This window comes from Artemia franciscana, chromosome 7, assembly GCF_032884065.1.
Source record: "Artemia franciscana chromosome 7, ASM3288406v1, whole genome shotgun sequence".
NCBI classification, from domain to species: domain Eukaryota; kingdom Metazoa; phylum Arthropoda; class Branchiopoda; order Anostraca; family Artemiidae; genus Artemia; species Artemia franciscana.
This window is the reverse complement of record NC_088869.1, coordinates 35,115,537-35,142,645: the sequence shown is the minus strand read 5'-3', so window position 1 is coordinate 35,142,645 and position 27,109 is coordinate 35,115,537. Positions and strand designations below refer to the sequence as shown.

General features: G+C 37.0%; 1 protein-coding gene across 1 annotated transcript in view; it reads left to right on the top strand.

The window, feature by feature from the left end:
* LOC136029202 (pinopsin-like) overlaps positions 1-27,109 on the top strand; it is an 84,425-nt gene that overhangs the window by 35,056 nt on the left and 22,260 nt on the right. The window contains exon 4 of the mRNA XM_065707350.1: positions 24,345-24,477. Coding sequence (XP_065563422.1) covers positions 24,345-24,477 — 133 coding nt within the window. The remainder of the gene's footprint in view (positions 1-24,344; positions 24,478-27,109) is intronic.

Here is a 27,109-nt window from a genome sequence, read left to right as displayed (position 1 = left end):
ATAGACATTCATTTTAGTAATTTTAGTCAAAAGGATGGCATCAGAGCGAAGCTGCATTTTCATCCATTTTATGGTACAAAACAGCAATTCTAGCCAAAAGGAGCCCAAATTTCTTGGTTTTTGCATATAGGAGCCTCGTAAACGTGAACTAAAGCGTAAACAAGACTTTACCTGTAATAATACCCCCCCCCCCTTTGGAATTGATTGCTAGTATGGGCTATCCGCATATTGTCCATGGTGGCGTTAACATGCATACTCTTGGGTTAGACCAACGTGGGATTTTTATTAAAAGCTCTCAGAAATAAATCTGAATATGGCTTGAACTGACTTCTTATACCCCCCTTCTGGAATTCCTTACTAGGTCCCCCCACTACTCTTTAATTTCATGGTTCTTTTTTTTCACGGTTTTTTCCGTTGTTGAGTCTTAACTGTTTTTTTCTGTGTTTTAATAAGGCTTTGTAAATTTGTTTGTTTGTTAATGAAGTTGTATTTACGAAAAAAATTGTATGTTTTAGATTACTTGTTTCAGGATAAAAGTTTGATACGTCATCGTTTACGTAATGGAATATCTAACCCAGAAGGTATATGGCATCTCATTGATTCAATAGCTATCTTAGCCGGTCTAGGTAACATTAGAACACTAATAACCCTGTAATAGGTAGGTGTTTCTAATGTACCAAAAATCAAAAGCATTAGAATGCTTATATGCTGTGATGCGGAAAGATTTGGAAATCCTTTAATGGAGCCGGTAAACGGAACGGGGATTCCTATTGCGTGGGGAATTGGTTGTTTCGTAGAATATATTCCCTGAAGCGTAATATTAGAAATAGACTGCTTGTCCAGCTGTCTAGGACATCATTCAATTGGATAGAAATGGCCCTATCGAATCCTAACGGGGACAAACACCATTCGAATATAAAGGTTTCCGTGAGTAAACGCCTTGAAATAGAATCAAACTCCGACGAAAAAATCTTTTAAAGTACTATGTTACACTGATATGTGTGAACCGTCATTACATAGCACCCACATGTGCAACCTCTTCAGTTACAAGCAGGGATTTGCCCATAGGTCCCAAGGCCTGGCATTTTCACACAAGATTGAGTCATCCTTAACAAAAGTAAATGTTCGCCCATTACGCAAGAACTAAAGAAATCTTGAAGAAAAACGCCCCGAAGAAAAAATATCTTAAAACGTCTTGAAATGTCTTGCAAAACATCTTTACAAAATGTATTAAAAACGTCTCTAAATGTCATGAAACGTTTTGAAAAACTTCTTAAAGAAAAATGTTTGAAAAAACGTCTTGAAATGTCTTGAAACGTCTTGAATTACGTCTTGAAGAAAAATGTCTTAAAAACGCCTTGAAATGTCTTGAAACTTCTTGAAAAACGTCTTAATGTCTTGAAACAATCGTCTTAAAATTTCTTGAAACGTCTTGAAAAAATGTCTTGAAGATAAATGTCTTAATAAAACTTCCCCGCTTGATTAGTAGACTCTAACAAACCCAATTATGTAACACCAGAACCCTATTACGTAGCATTCGAAGATATTCTTGAGTAAAGTCATGCGAGATTGCGTCACCCTCAACCCCAATTACTTAACTTTCATATGCGTCTTGAAGAAGTTTAAAAAAGTGTTTGGGCTGGGATATGAAGGGATAGGGATGTCATGCAAGTGCGTATGTAGATACTACTTACAGAACCTTTATGGTGCTAAATTGCCTTTATAAGTATCTTTATTGTTTAAAAAAGTGCATTTTGGCTCATTTATTTTAAAAAGTTCTGAAATGATGTCTAAAAAATATAATATAGGACGTCAACAATTCATGCAGCCAAATTTGCTTCCGGTTGAAATTTTTTCAGGTCTGTAAGTTTAAGTTAGATGTCTTAATGGCCTGGTATTTTTAGCAGATAAAAATTAAAACAAATGAAAATTTATTTCTTTAAACATCTATTATTATGTTTTAGCTTCCCTTCAACAATCCTCGAAAGTTTCAAATTGATACCCTCTTGAGCTTCTCATATATCATAGATACACCCTTTTGTCAACACAAATGCAGATAGTATCATCTGGTTTAGTTTAATATCCCCCTAAAAACACCTGAAAGTTCAAAATAAGGACCCTTAGCTAAACGTGATTTATTGCAGATAGGACATTTTGACATTATGGGCATGCATGTTGTCATTTGATCTAGTTCAACACTCCCCTAAACAATCCCTAACAATTTCAATATGATACCCTTACTCTTTTTCAGACATCGCAGATATGTAATTTTGACAACCAGGATGCACATACGTGTGCTTTGGTAGGCAGACCAGGGGGGGGGGGAAGATTGGATTCTAGAAATTTTGAAAAGTAGGTGTTATTTAGATATAAATATAAATTATTATATAAAAATACATAATAATATATAATATATATAAAGGTTCGGGTAGGTATGAGGCATCGCGAATTTTTATGGAATTATAAGTTTTAGTGTTTTATCCGCTTACGTTTTGTTAGTAGTGGCGCCATAATGACTTCCATGAGGTTCAAAGGGGTTATACCAAAGGGGGTATACCTGAAGTTGCTAATCCTTCACACCATTGATATTATTGATTATGTACACCTCTTTGTTATGTAACAGATAATTGTTTACCTATGCAAAGTACTAGCAACCAATTCCAAAGGGGTCCTAGTAACCATTTTCAACGGGGCTCTAACAACCGATTCCAACGAGGCCCTAGCAACCAATTCTACTGGAGCGATATTAACCAATTCCAACGATATTAACTGATTCCAATTCCAAATAGAAACCAGCAGGCATGATTGATAATTAGTGGGAACTTAGACTTCCCGCTTCACCAATACTTTTTTAAACATGTATCGAAAATTCAACCATTTTGAACGCAAACACGTATATAGTGTCTGCTACGCTTTTGCATACTCGTGGATGGTGATGAGTTGATATCAAGATGTCTTGACTTTTGTCTCGCCACTACTTGTGTCATCAAATCATTGTTTCTACTACTACCAGTAGCAGCGGTAGGTTTGCTAATATTTTCCAAGATTAATTTACAATCTGCTCTTATTTTTCTAATGTTAGACGATTGCTGCTACGCTCCATTCATCTTTTTAGAATTAGCTTATTGGTAATAAGACTTTTCAGGAAGTTTAATTAGACTAAAAAGAACAAAATGTATAGATGATTGTCAAATGATAAAAGTCCTTTACAATTTGTAACCACATTATTTATTAAATCAAGTAGATTATAACTGTTTTCCTGAATTATAATTGAACACCCTTTAACATCAAGTTAGATGTGTTCACTTTGCATGAGATGTCAATAGTCTTTTATTTTGCTCATGATATGAGTGTAGCAGTAGGTGTCCAACACTTGACGAAACACTGGACAATGATGAATCTTCCCTCCCCTTTGGCTGTGTTGTTGTTGTTCAAGGATCTTGAGGCATTTCCGATTTATCTATGACACTTACATTGACCGGTCTCAGGTGATGGGGTTTATGCCTATCCACTCGTCGAGGTGTATCTTGAAGAAAAAGTAGTTTTATTATCGGCAATATTCTCATTCTTAATAAGTTTAATGAGATTGTCTTCAAAGTGTTTTATTGGTGAAAGGACGAGTTCTATTGGCGTCCATTTGCAGGATTTAACCATTTTTCCTAGAGACAACTCTCTACAAATCTTTCAGTTATTGGCAGTAAAAGTGTAAAAAACCTACCACCCGCTTGGAGAAGACCTTTTCTTTTAATTTTAAACCTTTCCTTTGATATTGCTTCTTGCTAGGGTACGTACATAGGAACGATTTGCTTCGTCTGCTGCTTAACTACTTCTGGCAATTTAACATTGCCCTTGGTTAAATTTGCACAAAGTTCAGATATAAGATAAATAAATTCTTTGTCAATACCGTAAGTGGCTGTTTTGGTGTGCTTAGAACGGAAAATAAATGTCTATTTTTATGTAGTTTCTTTAGTGTTATGATGGCACCTAATGACCTTTTTGACTGTTCACTAAGATATACGGTAATTTCATTGTCAAAAATATCGGTGACTACACCAAATCCTCCGGAGTATTCCGATTGAGATCAAATAGAATGTAACCACATAGTTTATTTGTCGCCTGATTGCATACTGAAAGTGGAGATTTTGGAGCACCGGGATTTATTTGTTCATTGGGAATTATTAGAAAACGTGAATGACGAACAACCCTGTGGATGACATAGTAGGTACAATTCATCGTAAGTTATCTCATACATTTTCTCTGATGAAAGAGATTGCGAAGGACTAGTATGCCAGAAATTTTTCATAATGAGAATGGACAGTAATCAATTGTACTATGTCCTAAGATTGTTCTTTTATGGACTCAGCTAAATCATCAATAATCATCCCGTTTGGCTTAATAGTGTTGAGCAAATCAAGTCTCAGAATTGTGTCTTGTGCAACAGCCCTTATTTTGTTATCTGCATCTTGCCAAACACTGTAGCAATGCTAGATTTTTCCGGTTTTTCAAAAATAAATGATTACGATTTTGAATTATCTTTGTTAAAAGTGTCGTTTTGCTCGACATTGATTGACCACAAAGAAATAATCGTAATTGTTTTTGAAATTGATATACGTTATTGTTGTTGTCGTCAACGCCTTCAACGGCTGGAATACAACTTACTGTAAAATATAGTTGTCTAATAAATAAATAATAATTTCCCTATTAGTTCTCCGACTACGATGTTCAAGAATTTTTTAAATAATATGTTTTCTTTCATTTTACAATAAGCACACAAAATTTTTAATAAGTACTTTACGAAAATATTACACAGTTAAAAAATACTTTCAAAATGTCCCCCCCCCCCGGAAAGGTACAGGGGCAAATGATTTTGAAAATAGTTTTTATTTTAAAAATATAAAAAATAAATTGAAAATATAACAACAGCAACAATAAGCCTTCCTTTTACACACAGAACATAGTGTTTAGAAGAAAACCCTCTCACATCCGGCCTACTACTAATATTAAATTTAAGGAATTTTTTCAGATCAAGACGTAGTCTATATTTTACACATGCATTTTAATCTGAAATGAGGTAGTGCCCATGGGGTAGTACCTTCTCAGCACCCTTACATATATATACTTCATCCGATATGGCTAATATGGTAGTTTTCTCTACTCTAACTATGCAGTTTTAAATTTTAAAGAAACAAATCACCATGACCCTCGTTCTTTTAAATTAACTACTTTCCAAACAGTTTTAATAAAAACTAATATCAAAAATATCTTTCACATAGTGTGTAGGCATTCCTTGCAGACTCTTTTGATATCCTCATTTTGAGTTTGCACACAGTACTCCTTTGAAACTTCAGGTACACCATTTGATATCAAGTACCTCCCCGTTTCGGATTTTAGATATAACAGTTTATTTGGGGCCTGGTGGTTCACTAATTCTAGATAAACGGACTAGTTCCGATTTGTAAAGTCCATTTCAGAGCTAATGTGCTTACAATTTTCCAAACAATTTAATAAATTGTTCTTTTTAAGTTTTAACAGGAGTGAATCAGTGTCTCCACAATGCACTTAAACTTTCTCCCCCCTCATCCATTGGCGTTTACACACATTGTAAAAATTCCAACCTAAATTTTTGGGAAATTTCTAAAAATGCGTTACCACTAGCAATAATTTTTTTCACAAAAAAATTGTTTTTTCCTATGCAAAAAGACCATATTAGAGTTTATAATTGTGAGTGAATATGAAGCTTGGATCGGCAATGATTCTTACACAACATCACATCTTTCACAACTATTGTGTATACTCTCACACATTTTACCAAATGCTGACTTTAAAATGAGCTTAAAGATTTCTTTTCAGCCTTCGGTATCGCTTCTGAGTGTATATTGACTAAACTGTCAGTAAACGTTTTCTTATATGATTTTTGATCAAATCCTGTTTTGGATCAAGGTCGGCAATAAGTTCTTGGTCTGAAAGTGTCCACTGCATACGCCCATCCTCTACCAAAGAAATATTATGTGAACTCAAAGAGGTCTTAGTCACCGGTCTGTTTATGCGCGGAAAAACAAAATCCTTTACCGAGTCATGAAGTTCTAAAGATATTTCACCATCATCTTCAAATACTCATCCTTGTCGTCCATTCTCCTCACCATTGACAATTTGGGGGAAATTTGGAGCACAATGATTGTCAAGCCATTTGTAATTACCACATGGCAGAGAGTAGTGAGACAATACCGACGGGTAAAGGGAATTCATATCACGAAAAACCGCATCCGACTTTTCACCAGGGCCTTGTTCAGTTGAGTCAGTTTCCAAGATACAATACCCGTGAAAAACATACCCTCTCCTCATGGATCTCTCTACAAATAGATGCTGACGCTCGTCGGTGATCAAGCCTGTTTCTTCTTTACTGATTTTTAGAATTAAATCCATCACCAGATAAAGAGTGGAAAAACAATATCCCAAATCCAATCCAAATGTCTAATGGATTTTATCCGTGTTTTTACGCATAATAGCCAACAACGTCAATATATCACATTCCAGGGACATTTTATAATAATCCTCCCCATTTTTACACCCGCCCTTTGCTCAAACTTTTTACCGAAATCATAGTTGGCAGTGGTGCATTGAAGATCGTGAATTGAACCCTAAAACGATTCTAAAGTGCTGAAACAAGCTGTAGTATTCATATGGATATATACCCTTACCCTTTAATAAATCATATATTTCATCATCTGGAAAGCGCTGTTTAAGAAGGGGAAACAAAGAAAATCATCGCTTTTCTTTAATTGAATCAATTTACTTAGGGAGTTGGTGAAAAAACTATAGGAATCTTAAAACACATTTTATTCACGTACGTATTAGCATTATATAATATTTACCATTGAAGATCTAATACTAGTAGCTTCAGAGATGAATTGGGTGCGCTATTATATGAAAAATAACCATATACCCATGCAGAAAGTCTACAATTTCACCTGTTTGCAAACGTGCCAACGCTGGTGAAATAAATTTCAAATCATAATAGTAATTGTGTATATAAACAGGTAGAAAGTACTGTAGTTTAACACTTATATTACATCATTTATGAGCCAGTCTATGAAAGTTGCTAACCCGATGAAATTAGATTCAAATGACCGTGATTGTGAACAGACATATCTCCCCCACTACCCTCGACAAATTTCCCCTTACAAGCCCAACACATTTTTCGATTCCAATGGCCGATTTATCCTTTGGTGATATTGTCGTGTTTTAATAAGTGCTATCATAGTCTTGCCCGTACAATCTTCCCTACCCAATGTCTCAAAACATCTGCCAATTGCATGGTATTACTCGAGTCTCTTTGTGCATAGAAATGAGAGATTGCAATGGCTTCATGTTCTTTGACACGATTTTCGATAGGTCGTACAATCTGCGAGCTTAGATTCACAGTCTAATTCCAACTTTTCACACTGTCGAAGTGAATTTTGTAAGTTCTTTAAACGCAATATGCCCTTGTCACCGCTAACCGTTCCCATGGATTCATACCCATGACGCTTGCAGTGTTTCATATGATGTGTTAACTTTACTTCTGTATGAAATCTGTAAAAACAAATTGAAAAATAGTAACATGTTAACCCTCATTTATTATATGTTGAACCCCCCACCTAGAATCCAACTAATATCTGTAATTGAATTAAAATGCCAAATTGAATCACGTTTTGTAGTATTTGTGTAAAGAAACCATACCCAGTGTTTTACCGAATATATTGACGGAGCCCTCCCTTGATATATTACCCCCTTTTTATCTTTGCGCTCACCCTTCTTAAATTCTCTATCATATTGTAAAACAGTAGCAGAATCTTTAAATGTTCATTAGCTCGCTCAAAAATATCTTTTCCCAGAAGTATTACTGGATATTGACCATTTTGACGATTAATATATTTTTAGGAAACTTTGCCTCATCCCCATTAGCCACCAATTTCCCCAAATGTGTCTTACATGCAATTTCTATCAGAGGTCTAGGGGTTGCTAAAAGAAATAAATGTTTGAAACATTTAAGCCCTGCATCGAAACAAGTGCGGGTAAATTATTAGCTTTTCTGTTTGCACATACTGTGAATGCAAATTAGATAGATAGATAGATAGTTTATTTTAGCCCACCATCAGAACAATAACATGGCGGAGTATAAAGAAAAAAAATAAAAAGGAAAAAGAAAAAGGTGAAAAACAATGCTTCAAGATCAAACCATTAGATTACATTCACTATATACATTCATAGCTCGTATATGATGTGCAACGGCAGGAAATCATAAGGATGTTCAAGGGCACCTGTTCTAGCATTAGTTTCCTGTTCTGCCACAGCTTCATGGGGATCTGGAATTTGATACTTATTAAAAAAAATGAGTTTCTCTCGAATAGCGGTATGCGTATCAAAAACTTCAAATATCTACAAACGCGGACCTAACTTTTAGTCTCTCTATTTATGTGAACCATTCCCAAAGCGGGAAAAGATAAAGGACATGCGGTAATGCCACTGCTCCGTACATCCTTGCCAAAATTTACTCGCAGGTTATACACAAGGGTATCAAGGCAAAGAGTTCTTGTAGTTTTCTTATCTCGGCCGTACTAAAGACTAAATATTTGAGCGAAGACGGTGCGATAATAGCACCATCTACGGATACAGTTGGTGCTGGTGCCTCTTGTTTCGCAGAGCTAGAAGCCAGAAATTCAGTTTTCTGGCCATTAACATGTAGACCAATAGCGCTATAGCCGGATACAAGCTTATCTATGTTATCCTGCAGTACACTGAATGAGAAATTCAACATCAGTAAATCATCACCATAGCTTATTAAACTCAAATCACAAGTATCAAATCTTAGACCGCCAGAAATTTGTTTTGTAACCTTAGAAGTCAACGTCAACGTGTTACATAATATCGGACTTAAGACGGAACCTTGTCGAAGTCCTCTCTTTAGTTTAACTAGCTCACTGAGTTTTTCAAGCCCAAGTTTCACTCTTATATAATTATTAGAGTACCAAAACGATAACATAGCTACTATATGAGCGTTCACACCGGCATCTAGCAAGGTCTGGAACACAGCCGCCTGGATTACTGAATCAAATGCAGCAGAAATGTCAACACTACATAGATGTACGGACAACTCAAGTGAATCAGCCTTGACAAGAATGCGCTTTAGAAGTCTATGGGCGGAAGCACAGCTGAGATGCTTTCGAAACCCAAACTGCCTGTAGTCTATCACACACTTCGATATAACTTCGTGAAGGACCACTTTTTCCAGCACCTTGCTCAATGTACTTAAGACAGTAATCGGCCTGTAGCCCCCATACTCATTTGCGTTTTTTCCTTTCTTCTGGATGTTTGTAACGACTTTGGTACAAAACTATTTGGGGACAGTGGCACTATCTATACACATCTGAAAAAGTAGTTGCATATGTTGGATCAAAAGCGGTGAACCATTGCGAAGATGATTACCACTGACACCATCAAGACCTAGAGCCTTGTTAACCTTTAACTGGCGAACAGCCCTCAAAACTTCATTCACATGTATAAGAAAATAACTTCTCTTTTTCAACAGTAAATCAAGACGCGATTTAAGCCATTCGTCATATTCCTTTTCCAAGGGATTATCTTTAGACCCGAAGACCTTCGAATAATGCCTTAACCACTGTTTCTCAGGTACCGTGGCACATGGCCTGGACTGCACTTTACCACTTTTGAATTTTTTCCACATATTTTGTGGATCACGGATAGCCTCTTCCGAAGCAGTTTCTGCTTCCTTCACTTTCAGCTTATTCACATATGCTTTGTATTCTTTTTTTGTTTTACGAAAGAGATTGAAGATAGTGCCGGTCCTCGGCTTGCCTGAGTCACGCCACATAAAATACCACATCTTAGACCTCCATTTGGCATGCTCCACGTAAGGATGGTCACTCCATCCTCTTTTCCTTGTACCTTTCCTAATAACTGCACTAGGTACGGCTGCAGACTCAGCAAGTTTTAGCGCTTGAGTAATTTCAGCGCAGTATGTATTGAGTGCAATCTTGTCATCGCGCCCATGGACAAGAAGCTGGAACGGGACTTTAATTTTGTCCAAAATTTCGTCACACGTCGACTGGTACAGTCTGAGGTTAATCTTTTTCCACTCGCGTCTTTCTGTATAATCTGGCCTTTTTGATTTCACATCGTGACTAAAAGGAACATTAAACTTAAGACCAAGATGATCACTTGCGATATGCTCTGAATCCACATTTACAGGCGAGGGAATAGAAAAGTTAGAAAAGACGTGATCAATATTACTTGTGCTTCCTGAACTGGGAATGAACGTAAAGTTTTGGTCTTTAATATAGGGCGAACAGTCATGCGGAATACATGCCATAAGAACGTCCTGTAACTTTCCTTTCGAGAAGGGGTCACACTGGAAGTCACCAGAGACTAAAAAACGTGAGCTTCTCAAGCTACGGAGTTGCCTTCCAATTCGATCGCAAGCCTTGGCATGCTGTTTTTCACTACGGTCCGTTTTCATGTTAGTTAGTAGATATACAGTGATTAGCTTGAAAGCAGTTGGGCCAGGGAACTCGACTGCTATATATAAATTGCATGACTCAAGTTTATGACAGTCTATCTCGTCAACGAATATTGCAAGTCCACCACTAGGTCGGACCCTGGCGCTAGAGTGCTTAACCTCGTGAATGTGCATGAATTTACTAGAAGCCGACTGAAAGAGCCCAAAGTTATCGGTAGTTAACAAGAGTTCTTAGACGCAAACAATATTATATGCGAGGCACAAGTTCTTGACATAGTCCAATTTGGCAGCATTATGGCCGTAAACATTGCGGCAAATTATTAGAGAGTTCATGCATTTTCTTGTTTGATGAGATGCTTTCTGCATTGCTCGTCGAACTGCTGGGCACTGTAGAATAAATCTAGGGTAGCTATTATTAGTATCAGGACACAAAGCGAATTTCACTGTTTGGGAATCGCAAGAGCTTTCTCTACTGTTCTCGTGGGATACATAACATCAAGAAGTATCGCATGCTATCGGTACAGTCTTTAACAAGATGATCCATTGACTGACACTTGAAGCATTGCTTGGGAATTTGTCTGAATGGGAGGACTTTGATGTGAGTATAATCAATGAATAATCCATGTTTGACTGCTCCATTTCGGGAGTCAGCGTCACTAAAGGTTAGTTTGATTGTCTCAGATTGACCATATCGCTTGACACTGACTAATTTCGAGTTAACAGAGAGAATATCATCATCTGTTGTGGCAAGGGGCACAAACTTGGTGATCTCGAAGAAGTTTTCCTCACCAAAAGAAGCACTTATATCAGGGTAGGACTTGAGGGAGTTGGCAAGAGTAGCTGCCGACTTGGGGCTGTTCATATAAGCAACCAGGCCGGATTTAGTCTGTTGGATGTGATCAACGCCTCCATCACTAGCGTGTCTTTCGACAAACTGCTTATGCTTGGAACAGGAATAAATTTCTGAGGTATGTACATTGTTGATGAAAACCCGGTGTAAAGATTTCTCGGGCTGAGGGAGACGAGGCCAATCATTCTGAGGCGGAAGGATAGATTTACACTGTTCCACAACACTGCCAATATTATCCGTACATTCGTTAACTTTCGCGCACAAGGTTGTAAAAATGTCTTGTGGAATTTTTGGTACTTCATATAATTTCTAGATGGTGAAGTGGGTCTTAAACTCAGGGAGTGAGCTCAGTAATTTCACAGCATCATACATGTCACTGGCTAGGATTTCCCTCGAACCCTGACTACGTCTTTTTCTCACATACAGCTCTCCAGAACTATCAGATATCTCGTTCATTTTTTCGTGGTTTTCACGGATAGCATCTCTCGTAAAAAACTTCACCGCTGTATTCACTGTTGCATCTTTCGTTACGCTGTCTTGATATCGCAGCACCGTTTCTATAAAGTTCAATACCGGTGCATAAACATTATTGTAGCCAGCAATGTCTACGTAACTACCCTAACTATTCCGCAATCAGTCTGCTAGCAAGCACAAGTCGTTACCCGTAGGGATGGTTAATACAGGGCTTCCACTCTCGAATCTCAAAATTTGGGGACAAGTTTAAAAATTCGGGGAGTTTTCGGGGAAAAGTCTTCAAGATTCGGGGAATTTTCGGGGACAAGTTCAAAATGGAATTTTGTTACAAAATTTGGGAGCCAAAATTGGTTATAGCTTCGTTTTCAGGCTCAAGTAGGACTGGATCCGCGTACTAAATCAAGTTTTTAACAGAGTAGGATCTAGAGCTAGAGTACAGGATTGGAACCCATAGCTAAAAACGATTTTTGCTGTTAATGCAGACAAAACCTCAGAACTATTTTAAATAAATTAAAAAATAATAGGCTGAATGACACTCTGGAACTTTGTTGCTTTAGGTTCTATATTATCTTTGCTGCTTATTCCCATAGCCCGAAAACGAGATTTTCATGTCATTTATTTTCAGAAAGACGACGAAAATAAAGTAGCCTATAGAAAGGCAATAATCTCATACAAAGCAATAACATATGCAATGATTTCTTGAAATTAACGAATATTCTTCGGCAAGCAAACATGAACTTATACCAGAAATTTAATTTTAAAAAATCACCTGAAAGCAAGGAACAAAAATAAAACTGAAAACGAATAGAAACGATTACATAGTAGGAGGACCGTCCCCTTCTAAACGCCCAACTATTTATGCTAAAGTTGTTCTTACAGAATCGGGACTGAATCTGAACTTAAGCGTAAAGAAAAAGGGGGCTATCCGCTTCATATATATATTATTTTTTGTTCATTTTAATGTTGCTCCTTGGGCGTACTTTCAGACGGAAAAAATCTTTCATTTTATTTCAAACAGTTTTTTTAAAATGCCGGGAAATCCAGCTCCATCTCCATAGAATAATTATTCCTCTCCCCGGAAAAATCGTCTAGAGCTCTAGACAATTCAATACCGTTAAAAATTTATCCCGGACAACTACCATAAGGGTCTCCACGCGTAAGATTCGGTTTACAAAGATAAACTCAAAATAAATAAAAATAATTTTGTTTAGGAATCCTGGCCAATCCGTTTTTTCTCTGATTGGTTGAAAATATATACAGGTTTTATTTTCTTGACTGGTGTTTCAAAAGCCTTTTCGGTCCGGCAGTTCTACCTAGCTTCAAACACTTAGGACTGCTTAAATACTAGAGTGGAAATCAGCTTTTTCAATTTCTTCTGCACCAAAAAGGCAGTATTTTGGGGTGGGAAAGCCAAAAGAATTTTCGAATGATTTAACATGTATTTGCAACAAACCTTGTTTGTACTATATTGTGAAGGAAAAAATAAAGCCTTCAAGTTTCAATTATATTCAATTACACAAAAAAAAAATATGTCATTGAAAATTACCACGAAGAGGCTCAATATCAGCTAAACTAAGCACACTACCTACGACCTAGGGAGCCACAGAACCAGAAATAAGCATAGCTGCTTCTTCAGCAGTTGCAGAAGCCTTAACATTTGACAGAAGCTTCGTCATTTCACGGTCAAGGACAAGAGAAGAGGAACTGAGATTGAGTTTCTTCATTCCCATTTTAGTCTTAGCCCCATTACACGCAACCGATATTGTCGCCAAACAGTTTCGTTTATCTGTTTTCAAATCTTTGAGGGTACTGAACAAGCGTTCTGCTGTAACGTTAGAAAATGGCAGTGCACACATGTAATTATTATTATTATTAATTTATTACACGTCAAAACCGGAAAAGACGGAATGTATAAAAGAAAAGAAAGAAAAGCACAAAAATTTAAATACACTTCCACTACAAATATTATAAAATAACACTAGTCCCGGGGTGGTTGGCTCTTAAAACATTGGTACTAATTTGGAGATTCTTCTCTCTATGGCCATGGAAGGGTTGGTGACCTTATATTTCCTGGAGATGTCGCCATTGCTGTGCCACAAAGGGATACGCAGGAGAAACTTAGCATATCTGTAAAATGCGATGCAAATGGCTTTCTTTTCGGTAGCTGTGAATAACCAGAGCAAGCAGATGGAGGGTGGTAAAAGCATTGTATAGCCGGGCAAGGAGAGGACAGTTGAAACGATAGTTATTGGCAACAAGTAATCCGTAAGACGCTCGTAGACGGGAACAGGGGTGGTTTGTCAGTGCTGAGCGTGTGTCCTTCAATGTAGAAGAAATAGGAAGGCCAATATACGTAAAGGACTCACAAGGCTTAATCAGAGTGTCGCCAATTTTAACGGAGAGGTTAATTGAAAGCTCATTTTTTGAACCATTGAAAAAAAGAAGTTCTGTTTTAGATTTGATGAAGGAAAGTCCGACCTGCTTGTATGCCGCTGCAAGTGAGTCGTAATTTTGTTGAAATAAAGATATCGAACGAGAAACATGAAGAATGTCATCAGCAAAGTTCAGCAGCGAAGGAACGAAAAAAGCACGACGGCTTTATTACTTGCTGTGCTTCGATAATAGCGTTATTAAACAGGGATGGAGAAGTTTTGCCACCTTGACGTACGCCTTTCTTGACACTCAGCATTTCTTTAGAAGGGAAAATGAAGGACGGAGAGGGGATCAGGATGACAGCCGAGAGCTTGTTGTACATACTGTAAACAGGGGAAAGGATGCAAGAGGAAACACTTCGCTGAAGGGATTTGAGCAGGATATGGCCATGGATGCAAGAATCGAAGGCTCTACTAACATCAAGTGCTCCAAAGACGAGAAGATTACCATTTTTATACTGCATCACTAAGAAGATTTGCAAGAACGCTCTGAACGTGTTCCCGTCCTAAGTGGTTTTGCACCCGAACTGGTCGTCCGGAGTAGTGCATCGAAGTTCAATTTCATCAAAAATAAGGGATTCAAATAGCTTACAAAAAGTAGTTGAAACGGTGATCAGAGGATATGAAGCGCACTGGTCAGCTGGTTTACCTTTTTTGAGAATAGGATGGACCAATCCAACACCAAAGCTGTCTGGAACGATGCCAGTAACGAAAATAATTTGAAATAGCAGAGAAAGGTGCTCTAGGAGAAGATTGCTGTCAAAACTTAAATGAGTACCAGATATACCATCGATGCCCTTAGATTTCTTTTTTTTAACTTATCAGTTTTGGAACGCATCAAGGACGGAGTGACGAGGACACCAATATCCTTAACTGCAAACTGAAGCTCCTTATCGAGGGCCTGGCAAAAGATGTTATCTAGGTAGGAATTAGGGGCTGAAAATTGGTCTCTGAAGTAGTCGCGCCAGTCTTTTTCTGGCATGCAGGGCGGGCCATTGGAAGATTTGTTCTTAGCTCGAAGATGCCATAAAGCAGGAGGCAAATTATCGACAATCTCGCTGGTACGGGCAATTTCATTAGCCTTATGCTATGCGATGGCTTTGGAAAATTTACGTTTCGTGTAAATATGAACAGCGTTGACTACTCCGGAGCGCGGTTTCCCAAAATCTGCCCATAATTGTAGCCAGAATTTTGCTGAATCACATGCGGCCTGGAGATTAGGATTATTCCGCCAGTTACGCACTTCCGTGCCGTGGCGAATTTTGAGGACCGGAACTGCAGTTTTCTCTGCTGTACGGATAGCATGCGTTATCCCAGAACAGTAGATGTTTAGTAGGATGTTTTTTTTGGAGTATACTAGGAGTATACTCCTAGGAGTATACTCTCATGACAGTAGGAGTATACTGTCATGTTCGGACAACAGAGAAGTGTGAAAGGAATTCGGATCTTCGACAGTATGTAGTCACATGAACTCCGGTAGGAATCGATGTTAGCAGCTTCCCAGTCGAGGCTGAACAACCATTTAGGTGGGAAATTTGTGGGTGAAGTTTGCGGCAAGGGCTTTATTTGAAAAGAATTACAGATCGGCATGTGGTCGGATATGGAGTAATCAAGAAGAACTGTAGTAGTAGAGGTAGGTTTAATCATAGAAGAACAATAGAAATAGTCCAACTGAGACGCGGAGCCATATTGATGCAGAGGCGCCATTTGGACCAAATCTTGGGGTGGGCATGAACTCCATCTTGTCCCTCCTCCTCCGACTCAGTTCGTGTCGTGTAATCTTCTAGGAAATGGACATTTGACAGAACTCGAGAATTTTATTATGTATCTTACCTACTTTCAAAGTTTACAATGATTAATAGCAAATATCATAATTACCCCAAGGGTCGTTAAGTAATTACGCTCTTTGGTTAATAGGCGTGCAGTAATTTCAAATCAATTGGACAGAATGGATTATATTGGACATAACGGATTATTATGGCCGACAAAGGGCCCTTTGTGGTGGAAGCTTGGGCCCCCTGGTAAATCTGGGGTGGGCATTTGCCCACCCCTGACCCCCATCCCCCAAATGGCGCCTCTGGAATAACGGATGTACGTAAAATCACGATCATTTCCAACATAGGTGAGACTTGGACAAGCATGGAGCAAGATCAGAGATCTATTGTTTTCAGGGTCAGACAGTTCACAGTTAAAGTCACCAAACAGGAGACAACTTAGGCCTTCATCTTCATATTTTGATACTAGCTTGGCAATAGAAGTACATGTGAGAGAGAACGTCCTCTCAGACATATCATTATGGTAATTAGTAGGAAAATAAACGACGAATATGACCACATTGAAAACTTCAACCGCAAGGAAACTGTCAGACTTAGCAACTAGGTTACCAAGTAGCTCTTTCCGTATCATCAGAGCCAAACCACCTGAAGGCCTACCGCGAGTGGACTTAGCATGGTGGAACAACAGATTATGAGACGTGAACTCCAACAGTTGACGACTATCGCTTCACAAGAAATGTTCTTGAAGACCCACCACGTCAAACCGCAAGCAAAGTTCAGACAGTAGGTGATGTTTCGGTAGAACTTTCCCATTGATGTTACACGATACAATTTTTAAGGTTTCTTCAGGCATTGGAATTCTTTAGAAGAGACTGAGCGACAGGACATTTAAAAGTGTAACATGGGTGGTCGGAGGAATTGCAAAGAGCACACTTAAGTGCCTTGGTACAAGGATTATCTTTGGTTGTGGAGTGGCCAGCCTCACCACACCTGGAACATTTTCGGGTACCTGAGCACGCAGACGCAAAATGACCATATGACTGGCAAGAAAAGCATTGGGGTGGCAAGCGTTGAAATATATTAATGGGGAGTCTTTCGTACCCTATGATGGGCGGAAAGCGAATTGAAGACTCGAGGTCCTCTTTAGACTCAAAAAGAAGCTTAAACAAACGGGTGTTTCGGATTTGAGTTGCTTTCAAACAGTTGACAATCAGATCACATAGGCTATTTTTATTCAGATCTTCAGGAACATAACGGATAATACCGAAAAAGGAGGGGCATTGGAGTTTAGGCTGGACTTCAGGGTTATTCCCGGTTATGCGTGACATAATAGATTCGGCACCACTTTTATTCTTTGTGACTACTTTCCAGGCGTATCTACTGGGACGAAGCTCGATTATATTCCCACTAACTTCTCCACAAACATGCTCCAGATAAGCTTTACGGGAGTCAGGCTTTTTAAGGTCTAAGGGGGGCTTCTTGAGGATAACTGCATAGGAAGACTTGGCCGGTGGAGACTAATTGATTCATAGATGTAGCAAGTTTCTCAGCTGCACGGGCTTTTTTCTCACTTTCAATAAAGTCCTTCAAATTATTGGAGATTTCTGTCACTTTTTGAGCAACAATAGCACTCAATTCACCAGGCGTAGTTGGGACCTCCGTAGGATCAAAAATTACGAATTTCGGCAATTTGATCGGTTAGTCTCACATAACTGGATCAGTTTCAGCATATCTAACACATTATCGGCAATCTTTTGGCGAGCAACGTTGTGACTCGAAGTATTCGAATAGTGCCAAAGTGTATCCTTAGCTTTTATAATCGTATCCTTGTCATAAAATCCCACTGCCTTTTCGCAAATTTCATCAGTCTTATTTGCTTGGAGCGCTGGCGATAAATAATTTAGCAAAGCATTATGCACAAGTCTTTCTTTCTCATTCGACATTATGCTAATTTAGAAGTTCAGACACATTCAATAGGAAAAAATAACTGGTTAATTTTTGGACGCGACAAGAGCTCATTAGTAATCTAGTACTATAGTCGGTAATAAAACCTTTCTTAGGTTTTCAAACCTCGGCTTTTTACATGGGTATGTCTGCTTACAGATAAACATCCAATACTCCTCCACGGACATCGTACATATGTCTAAACCCGCCAAAGAAACAGTGCTCTGTTCACGCCCTCCCTGTCAATTAGAGCCTTGTCCCACGAAGGCAACCCACGACTTCTTAGAAAATTTGCTAAGCTAGGTGGGTTCAAGTTTCGAGCATTGACAGGATCAAGTAGACTTGTGAACTCCTAAATGTCACATTCAAACGTAAAGCGTCTCTGTATCTGGATAATGGCCTCCTTGTAAAAGTCTCTTGCTGTTATGTAGACCTTCCTCACCTCCAACTGTGAGATATCTGGACTAGACGAGACCAAGGATGCCAACTCCTCTTCTGCAGTATACTTGAGACAGACCTTCTGAACGTCAACATAATGGCTCTCGTCTGTTACGTCAAGAGCCAAAAGATCAGTACAGTTTCTGACGTAGGTTCCATTCATATAGTTTATAGCCAAGGTGGCAATAAGCTTAAGTATTTCCGTCTTCAGCTTATAGAAAATTGGTGACTTCGATTGAAACAATACATTAAAGTCATTCAAAAAGCCTAGAGCGTAGTCAAAAAACATCATTAGAACCTTAATAAAAGGATTTTTTAGATCACTAAGAGCAAGTTCGTTGCCATGGGTGGGGTCATCAAAATTGGCATTAGTGAAATAGAGGGACAATGCGCTCCACTGTTCAAGGATTCTTCGCACACATGCATGGAGGAACAGCCAACAGGCTGTCCTGCAGTACTGCAAGTACTGCAACTCGCTTAGCGCTCATAGAGAAATGACTATATACGTGGCGACATAAGTCTTCCAGAGTTTTGGTAAGCTCTTTGCAGGCATACGAAGTACAAAGATGAATGGAGTGGCAACTACACTTGACTACTACCACCCACGGATAATTGTCACTGATCAGCTTTGCTACCGAATTATGACATCCCATTATTGAGTTTGTTGCGTCGACACAGAAACCAGTCCAATTTCGCAGAGGCACTTGGTTTTCTATTGTTTTCAATGGGCACTGGTCTGATTGGTGTTTCTCTGAGCACCTCAAACAGACTGACTGACTCTTTAGCTCTGCATTCTTTTTGAGTGTGTTCATATTCCTGGGACTTATAACCCTGAAAAACTCTGCAATAGTACTGATATACAATATACCTCCCTTTTTCTTCAAAAGCACCAAACATTTGGTGCTTGCGTATATATTGTTGCACTTTGTCCTTTAGGGAGGATTCCAAATAGAGGTTGAGAGTAGGGGGGATGGAAATTTTGGGTGGGACCAGGTAGACCCTGGTTAGGTAACTGAAGCATTCAGCTGCAATCACATTTGTCTAAAGTGTAGGTATGGTAAAATAATCAAGGAAATACGAAGAATCACCAATACTCACGAGATAATTATAACTTGAAGCAGAAGATATTATATCCAACCGGTTAATCTTGAACTCTCCAATGCTTAGATGATTTGAATTTCCAAACTATAAGCTCAATTCCGTTTTATATTTTTCAATATCATACGTTCGCCAGCGTACCATAGTATAAAGGTGCAAAACAATATTAAAATTGTGGAGCGAACAGTGAGCCTTCCACTAACTCTATTTCGGGTAGATCATGGGAAACGAAAGATTTTCGGGGAGTTTTCGGGGATTCGGGGAACGACATTTCTTTTCGGGGATTTTTCTCGATTTTCAGGGAAATCCCCAAAAATTCGGGGACAATGGAAGCACTGGGTTAATAATAATCCAAGAATGTATATTTTAAGTGCACGCGCCGAGCGCTGAATCAGTTTTTCCTCTATAACTAGGCAGGGTTGCCAATACTTTGCAGGAGAAGTAAGGGAAGCGTTGGAGGCTATCTACATTGTCCCTGCAATTTAAGAGGCACGCCCGGCGGGTACCAGAGCTCTTGCAAACAAGTCTCTCACCCCTCTTCTGCTTACTTTTCTCCTTCTACCTTTATCATAGCGTAATTGCCGATAAATATCGGATAGTCTTAATTAAATTCGCACCGCTTGATCCCGACCTATGATTTTCAAAAAATAATTTTCAAAAAATCGGTATGATGGATGCTTTTGTGCTATCCCTCCCACCAAATTTCTGAATTTTTTCGTTCAAAAAGAGCTTGAATCTGTCCCACATAGGATTGTACTATGTCTATTGGATTGTGATAATACGCCCCACAGTAAGTGTATTAATTGGATCCTTGGCAGAGTTTGACTGATAAAAGTTTTGCAATATAGTGGGCTTGCAGATTTTTCCTCTATCAAAACACCACTACCAGTTCACACTGCTGCACCATCTGTGTGTGTAAGAGGGGTAGAGCAAGGAGTGAAATCCTCCAGCTCATTAATCATTTTTCGAGTGCTTCCAAAACGGTGGGGTCAAGCCAGCCATTGTCACTCTCTTAATCAATGACCCCTTTTTGAGGGAGGTTAATGTCTTGTGAAAATATTGGGGGAAGTCAAATTCCCCTTTCCAACGCAGTCTTTTAAAAATTTATCAATCTAATCTGGGTCGTTGTTATAAGAGGGGAAGTCGCTATGGTTATTATCATGAGATACATTATCAGCACTCACCTCTCCAAAGAAATCTTTTAATAGTTTATCATACCATTCTAGTTCATTGTTATCGGAGGGCAAGTCAATATGGTGATTATCTTGAAACTGTACTCGTGGTGTCACTATAGGTGTTCCGATACCCTCAAAGAGGTTGTATGTCCCCTGAGTTTCTTGTGACAATACAGCTAGGTTAACCTTGAATAATAATAATAAAAGTTATTTTCTATTGAAATTTGGATGGTTTTATAAAGCTGGAAAAAAAGAATATTAACAATCTATATTTTTATATCATTTAAAACACGTGCATTATAATTAAAAAGATATTAAAGCACACACACAACATTTCTTTTTTCTGGGGTGTTAGATGTGTTAAGATTCCCTGGGGGGGAGCGATCTCTTGTACCAGCGTAGGTATGGGTGTTATCACTTGTATTAATAGACATAGGATGTGTCCACATGTATCAGTGTAGGCATGGTGTTAGCCCCTTCTATCAACGTAGGTATGGGAAGTGACCCCTTGAATCAACGTAGGTATGAAGTTGACCTCTTGTACCGACGTAGGTATGAAGGTGACCGCATATATCAAAGTATATATGAAGGTGACCGCCTATATTAATCTAGACAAGGAAAGGACAATATTGCAATGGTCTTTACGCACCAAATCATTTGATTTCAAAACAATATATACACCTATAACTTAGTAAGATGGACCATCAGTGTTTGGTAAACTTTAAATTTTTGTAAACCCCTTTATTTGAAATATGATTCGAATTTTACTGTTGTATCTGTAAGAGTGAAAGAAGTGTGTGACCAATCCTCATCACACTTATTTTACGTTAGATTTTCAAGGCTATTTTTAATTGAAAACCATTTTTAAAAAATCCGTAATATTTTATTAAAAACAGAAGAATTAGATGTAAACGAATGAGAAGAATTTCCAAATATGGAAATATTATCAAAGAGAATTTAAACAAACTTACTTCTTGTGTATCCAGTTGTTTATATCAGCCCCCTCTAATTCCTCATCTAATGCGGAAATAGTTCAATTTAAATTCTTCATCATTTGAAGAGCATTCATTGTTCGCGGTATCTCCACAAGACAAGCTGTTCTATATCCCTTTGCTGGTAGTACTGTTGATGCTTCTGTTTCAGAATTGTCGTACAATAAAGTTATGAGAAATAAGTCAAAATAAAGATAATGTAGCCTATATCCTATAATCTAACAATTCAGTAACTAGAAACCAAAGAATTCATACACTCGAGAAGGCATACATGTAATACATGTCAAAAAGGTATTTTTTTTTAAAATAATATTCTTATTTTAAAAAAAAAATACGGGAGGGAATAGGTGTGTGGAGGCTAAAGAGGGAGGCCACTCGTGGGCCCTGTTATAACACTACTAATGGGCAAAGTCATGAGAGCTCTTAAAACTTATGCAAAGAACTGACCGATTTCAAAGAGACTTACTATTCTCTTAAGAAAACTTCCAATCATGGTTTTAGAAATACTTTAAAAGAATATGAATCAACTTTAAAAAGCATTTCACTTTATAATAACATGACAAGATCACAGTATTCTCTTAGCAAAGGATATTTAGCTGTCATTTAACTGCTTGTTAACTGTCAAATTAAACTTTGAAATTTTAATCTCTTGATGGACTATTCTGATAAGAGCTTGTGCTCAGAGTTAACTTCTAGTAAAGCGTTAGTTACATTTTGCATATTCAACAACGTATGAAAAGTGGATATATATAGTTTGTGTTATGAAAAATTGGATTTTTGCATAAGATATATATCCCTACAGAAGAAATAATAAATTTCACTAAATAAACAGTGTTTATAAATACATTATGATAGTAAAAAAAAACTAAGATGGCCCGTTCTACCCCAGTAAACATGAAATAAAAATTTGAACGCACTTACATCCGAAGCAAAAGGCATATCTCGACTGTTTATTCATTATAATTCAAGCACTGGACGAATACTGTTGATATTCATATTTTCTCAATGTATTTTTACATAAAAAACAACTCAATAAAGCGAGTTTTTTTTTGCATCCACTGTCTTAAATATTACGAGCAGAATATATGCTCATGCAAGTATGCGCATTATGTTCCTCCTGGCGTATGCAAATGAAGTATCCTCTGTAGTAAAGGCAATCTGGTTGCTTGGGTAGGTCATTAACTGGATCTAGTTACTAGGGAGGTCAGTCATGAAAGTATGTAAATTAAATTGAAATGGCCCGAGGGATTGTTCTCTCTGGACTCATTTACCCACCACTGCTCATAACTCATAACCCTAGCTCTTAAGCAGTGGTGGGGATTGTCAGCCCTGGAGCCACAGTTATTAGATCTTTGAACTATTTTGACAAAAATTGCAATCTGAAAATTTGATTGGATTAAAATCGGGAAAAGAGGGCTTGGGAGGCACCTCTAGTCAAATGAACCCCCTCACAAAGCTATACGACCACCCATTCCATAATAAGGGCCTCTTCGAAGCAAAATCAATACATTGAAGCCTTATTGCTCTTTACTATAGGCAACCCTATAGCGTTGCCTCTGATGCAACGGGTTAATTAAAGCAAAAACACAATTACTCTTGAAAAGCTGGAAAAAAGTTTGTTTTTGTATTTATAACGTCATGCAAAATTATACAGAATAATGAATAATAATGAAGCAACTAAAGCAAAAGGCATGGAAAAAAATCTGAAGAAGAACAAAGGTAGAGATAATTAAATGCATATGACGGCAAGCATCACGATGAATCACAAATGGAAATGATGGACAAAAAAACATGTGGTTAGGAACTTCTTCAATCAATTGAAATTACTGATTTGCCACCCTACGACTTAAAACTAAAGATTAACACAATGATTATGCTAATGCTTAATTTAGTTATTCTAGAGAGTATCTTAAATGGACTATGCCTGGTTGCTACTGAATTATAAAACAACGCAATTAGACAAAAAAAAAAAAAATCCGGGAAAGGCTGGAAAAGAAGCTATTTGGAATCTATGAATTCATGGAAAATTTTGCAAGATGATGGATAAATCCGAATAACTAAAGTAATTCTCCAAAATGTCTCAGGTAACAATGAACGAGAAAGAAGCATCTGTGGTTAGGGGACATGCGATAACAATCGCCATAAATAATCACAAATGGAAATGATGGACAGTGAAATCTGGGTTAGAACTGCCGTAAAATCTGCGGTTAGGAAAAGTAACAACAAGGATCACATTGAATTTGAATTTCTATTTTCAGCTCTCTGTTAAGTTTTTTACGACCTCTTGTTCCATATGAAGTGGCCTAGAAAAAACAACATTGAAGCCTTATGGCTCTTTGCTATAGGAGACTCCAAAGCATTTCCTCTGATAAGACACAATTTTATTTTTCCAAAAAGCAGGTATCGCAAACCCAGATCGACAGGATCCAAACTTGCACAGTCAATAAACATAGAAGAAAAAAGAAATATAAAAAATGGAAAAAATATCAACATGTCAAAAAGTTGAAAAAAAGAAAGATATAAGGAATTACTTAAATTGATTTCGACAAGACTTTGCAATTAAAAAATTTCAACTCACAAAATTGTTTTTCACCAATGAGGTTTTTGATAAATTTTCTTTCAAATGAAATTAAGTTTTTTTTTCTTTTAGTTGCTCAGTGGACTGGCGCGATGAAAGTTTGCTATCAAAGACTTATATTATGTATATATTTTTCTTTGGGTTGATCTTGCCTCTTCTGGCCATTATTATGGCCTATAGTAAAATAATTGGTGCAGTTAAGAAGGTAAGCTACGTTTTTTCTTTTAAGTATTTCTTTTTCGTTTACCGAATAATGATAAATGGATAACAAAAGGGGAGAAAAAAACAAAGAGCTTAAGACCAACCGCTATTGCAAAGAATTCAAAAAAACAGCAAAAATCGGGAACCAAAGTTTGGGTCTGAGAAGGTATTTGTTTGGGAAAAAGAAAAGAAGATTTTAGATAACAAGAAACAAAAAAGCAATTATTTTAGATGAACTTTCGGAGAAATTTAAATAGATCTAAATGTCATTAAGATAAACTTCTAATAACGGAATTTGATGAAACACACTTTTTTACGCTCTATAAATTACCTCTAAAATGAAAAATCAACAAATACAGCATCAGGAAATAATTCTGAAAACTTTAAAGTGCACAAAAAATATTTCAACAAAAAAAATATGACAAGGGGGATTCTCCCCCTTGTCAATACTTCGCTCTTTACATTAAAGCTTAAATTTTGTCCCAATTCCTTAAGAATGACCCCTGAATCACAAAGACCGTATAATAAATAATTGAAATTACTAAATATACTTTAGCGTAAAGATCGAGGTGTTATCATATGCGTAATAATATCTGTTCGTTTAAGTTTTAATGCTGCTCTTCGCTTTCAGTTGAAAAAGCTTTTTCATATTTATTTTGTCATTGTTTTTTTTTAATGCTAGAAAATCCTGCGCTCACTTCATGGAAATTTTCTTCCCCCATGACAAATTGCTCTATGGACAGTGTCCCCCAAATAACCCCTTCCCTCGCCAACCAAGAAATCCTCCCTGAAAACGTCAGTGCACTTCCCAATAACCATTGCTATATGTAAACACTGGTCAAAGTTTGTAACTTGCAGCCCCTCCCATAGGGACTGTTCGGGAGTAAGTCGTCCCCAAAGACATAGTTATTAAGTTTTTTGACTATGCCGAATAAATTGACTATCTCAAAATTTTGGTCCGGTGACCTTGTGAAAAAACAAGCGTTGGAGGGGGCCTAGGTTCCCTCCAATGTTTTAGTCACTTAAAAAGGGCACCAGAACTTTCAATTTCTATCACAGTATCCCCTCAGATTCAGCACATCAAAGAACACTACAGTAGAAGTTTCAAGGTCCTATCTACAAAAATGTGGAATTTTGTATATTTTGCCACAAGACATATCAAGTATGCGTGTTTTTTGTTTATTTGAATGTTTTTTCCCAGGGGTGAACGTATCGACTCAGTGGTCCTAGAATGTCGCGAGAGGGCTCATTCTAACGGAAATTAAAAGTTCTAGTTCTAGTTTCGAATTAACTTACGTAACGAACTTCTATATTCGTATTTTGAGTTATATAGAGCTATTTCGAGCTTGAAATTTCTGCAGTAGGGTTCTCTAATAGGCTGGATCTGATGGTGTGATTTTGTTAATTCTATGAATTTTAGGGGTTGTTTCTCCCTATTTTCTAAAATAAGGCAAAATTTCCCAGGCTCGTAACTTTTGATGGGTAAGACTAAACTTGATGAATGTTATATATTTAAAAACAATAATAAAATACAATTCTTTTGATCTAACTATTGGTATCAAAATACCGTTTTTTAGAGTTTTGGTTACTATTGAGCCGGGTCGCTCCTAATTTCAGTTCTTTACCACGAAGTGTTAAAGAACTTATGTTTACATTCGGAAAATTTTAAGAAAAGTGGAACTGTTGACATAAAAAGATTTTTCTGTAAAAAAAAAAAAAAAAAAAAACATAAAACGTTACAAACGAAAAAAAAAACTATAAGTTGAAAGCCATTACTTGAATAAATGTTACATTTTAAATCCTTAAATTTTAAAAGAACAGTTTAACTTTTGACATGAAACAACTTTTGCTGTCTAAAATAAAAAAAAAGTGCAAATTATTACAAAAAATGAAAACTTAGAACCACAAAGCCTTTACTTGAAGAAATACGATATTCTAGGTTTTATTACTGAAACTAAAAAAAAGGATTGAAAATAGCCAACAATAATACATTTTGATGAATTGGAAAGGGATATATTGTAGAAATATGATATTCGAATAACAAAATTTTCAGAAATGAATGTTTTTAACACAAAATAGGTGTTTTGTTATAGAAATTAGACAAAAAGTAAAATCTGTCAAAAATGGGCAATCACATGAAGTAGAAAGGTCTTACTTGATGAATTGTAATATTTAAATTATCATATTTTTAAGAAATGTAGAATTATTGACATAAAAACTGGTATTTACTATTGAAAATAAAAAAAAAAATGCATATTTAAGAAAAAGAAAAATTTGATAAGGTATAAAGCCTGTAATTGAAGGAGTCTGAAAGTTAAATCCTAAAATGTTGAAAAAAAGTGAAATTATTGACATGATAAGGGTTTCTCGATTGAAAATATGAGAAAAAAAAACGGGAAATTTTAAAAAAAAGATGAAAAATTTTATGAATTAAAAATTTTATCCTGAAATGTTAGGAAATGTTGAAAAATTGACATAAAACTGGTTTTCTTATCAAAATAAGAAATTAAATATGTTACTAAAAGTAAAATTTGATGAAATTCGTTGGTATTATTGACAGAGATGTAATATATAAAACCTAAATTTGTTTAAAAACCTGAATTAATGACAAAAAAGGTTTTTTTGCTATCAAAATT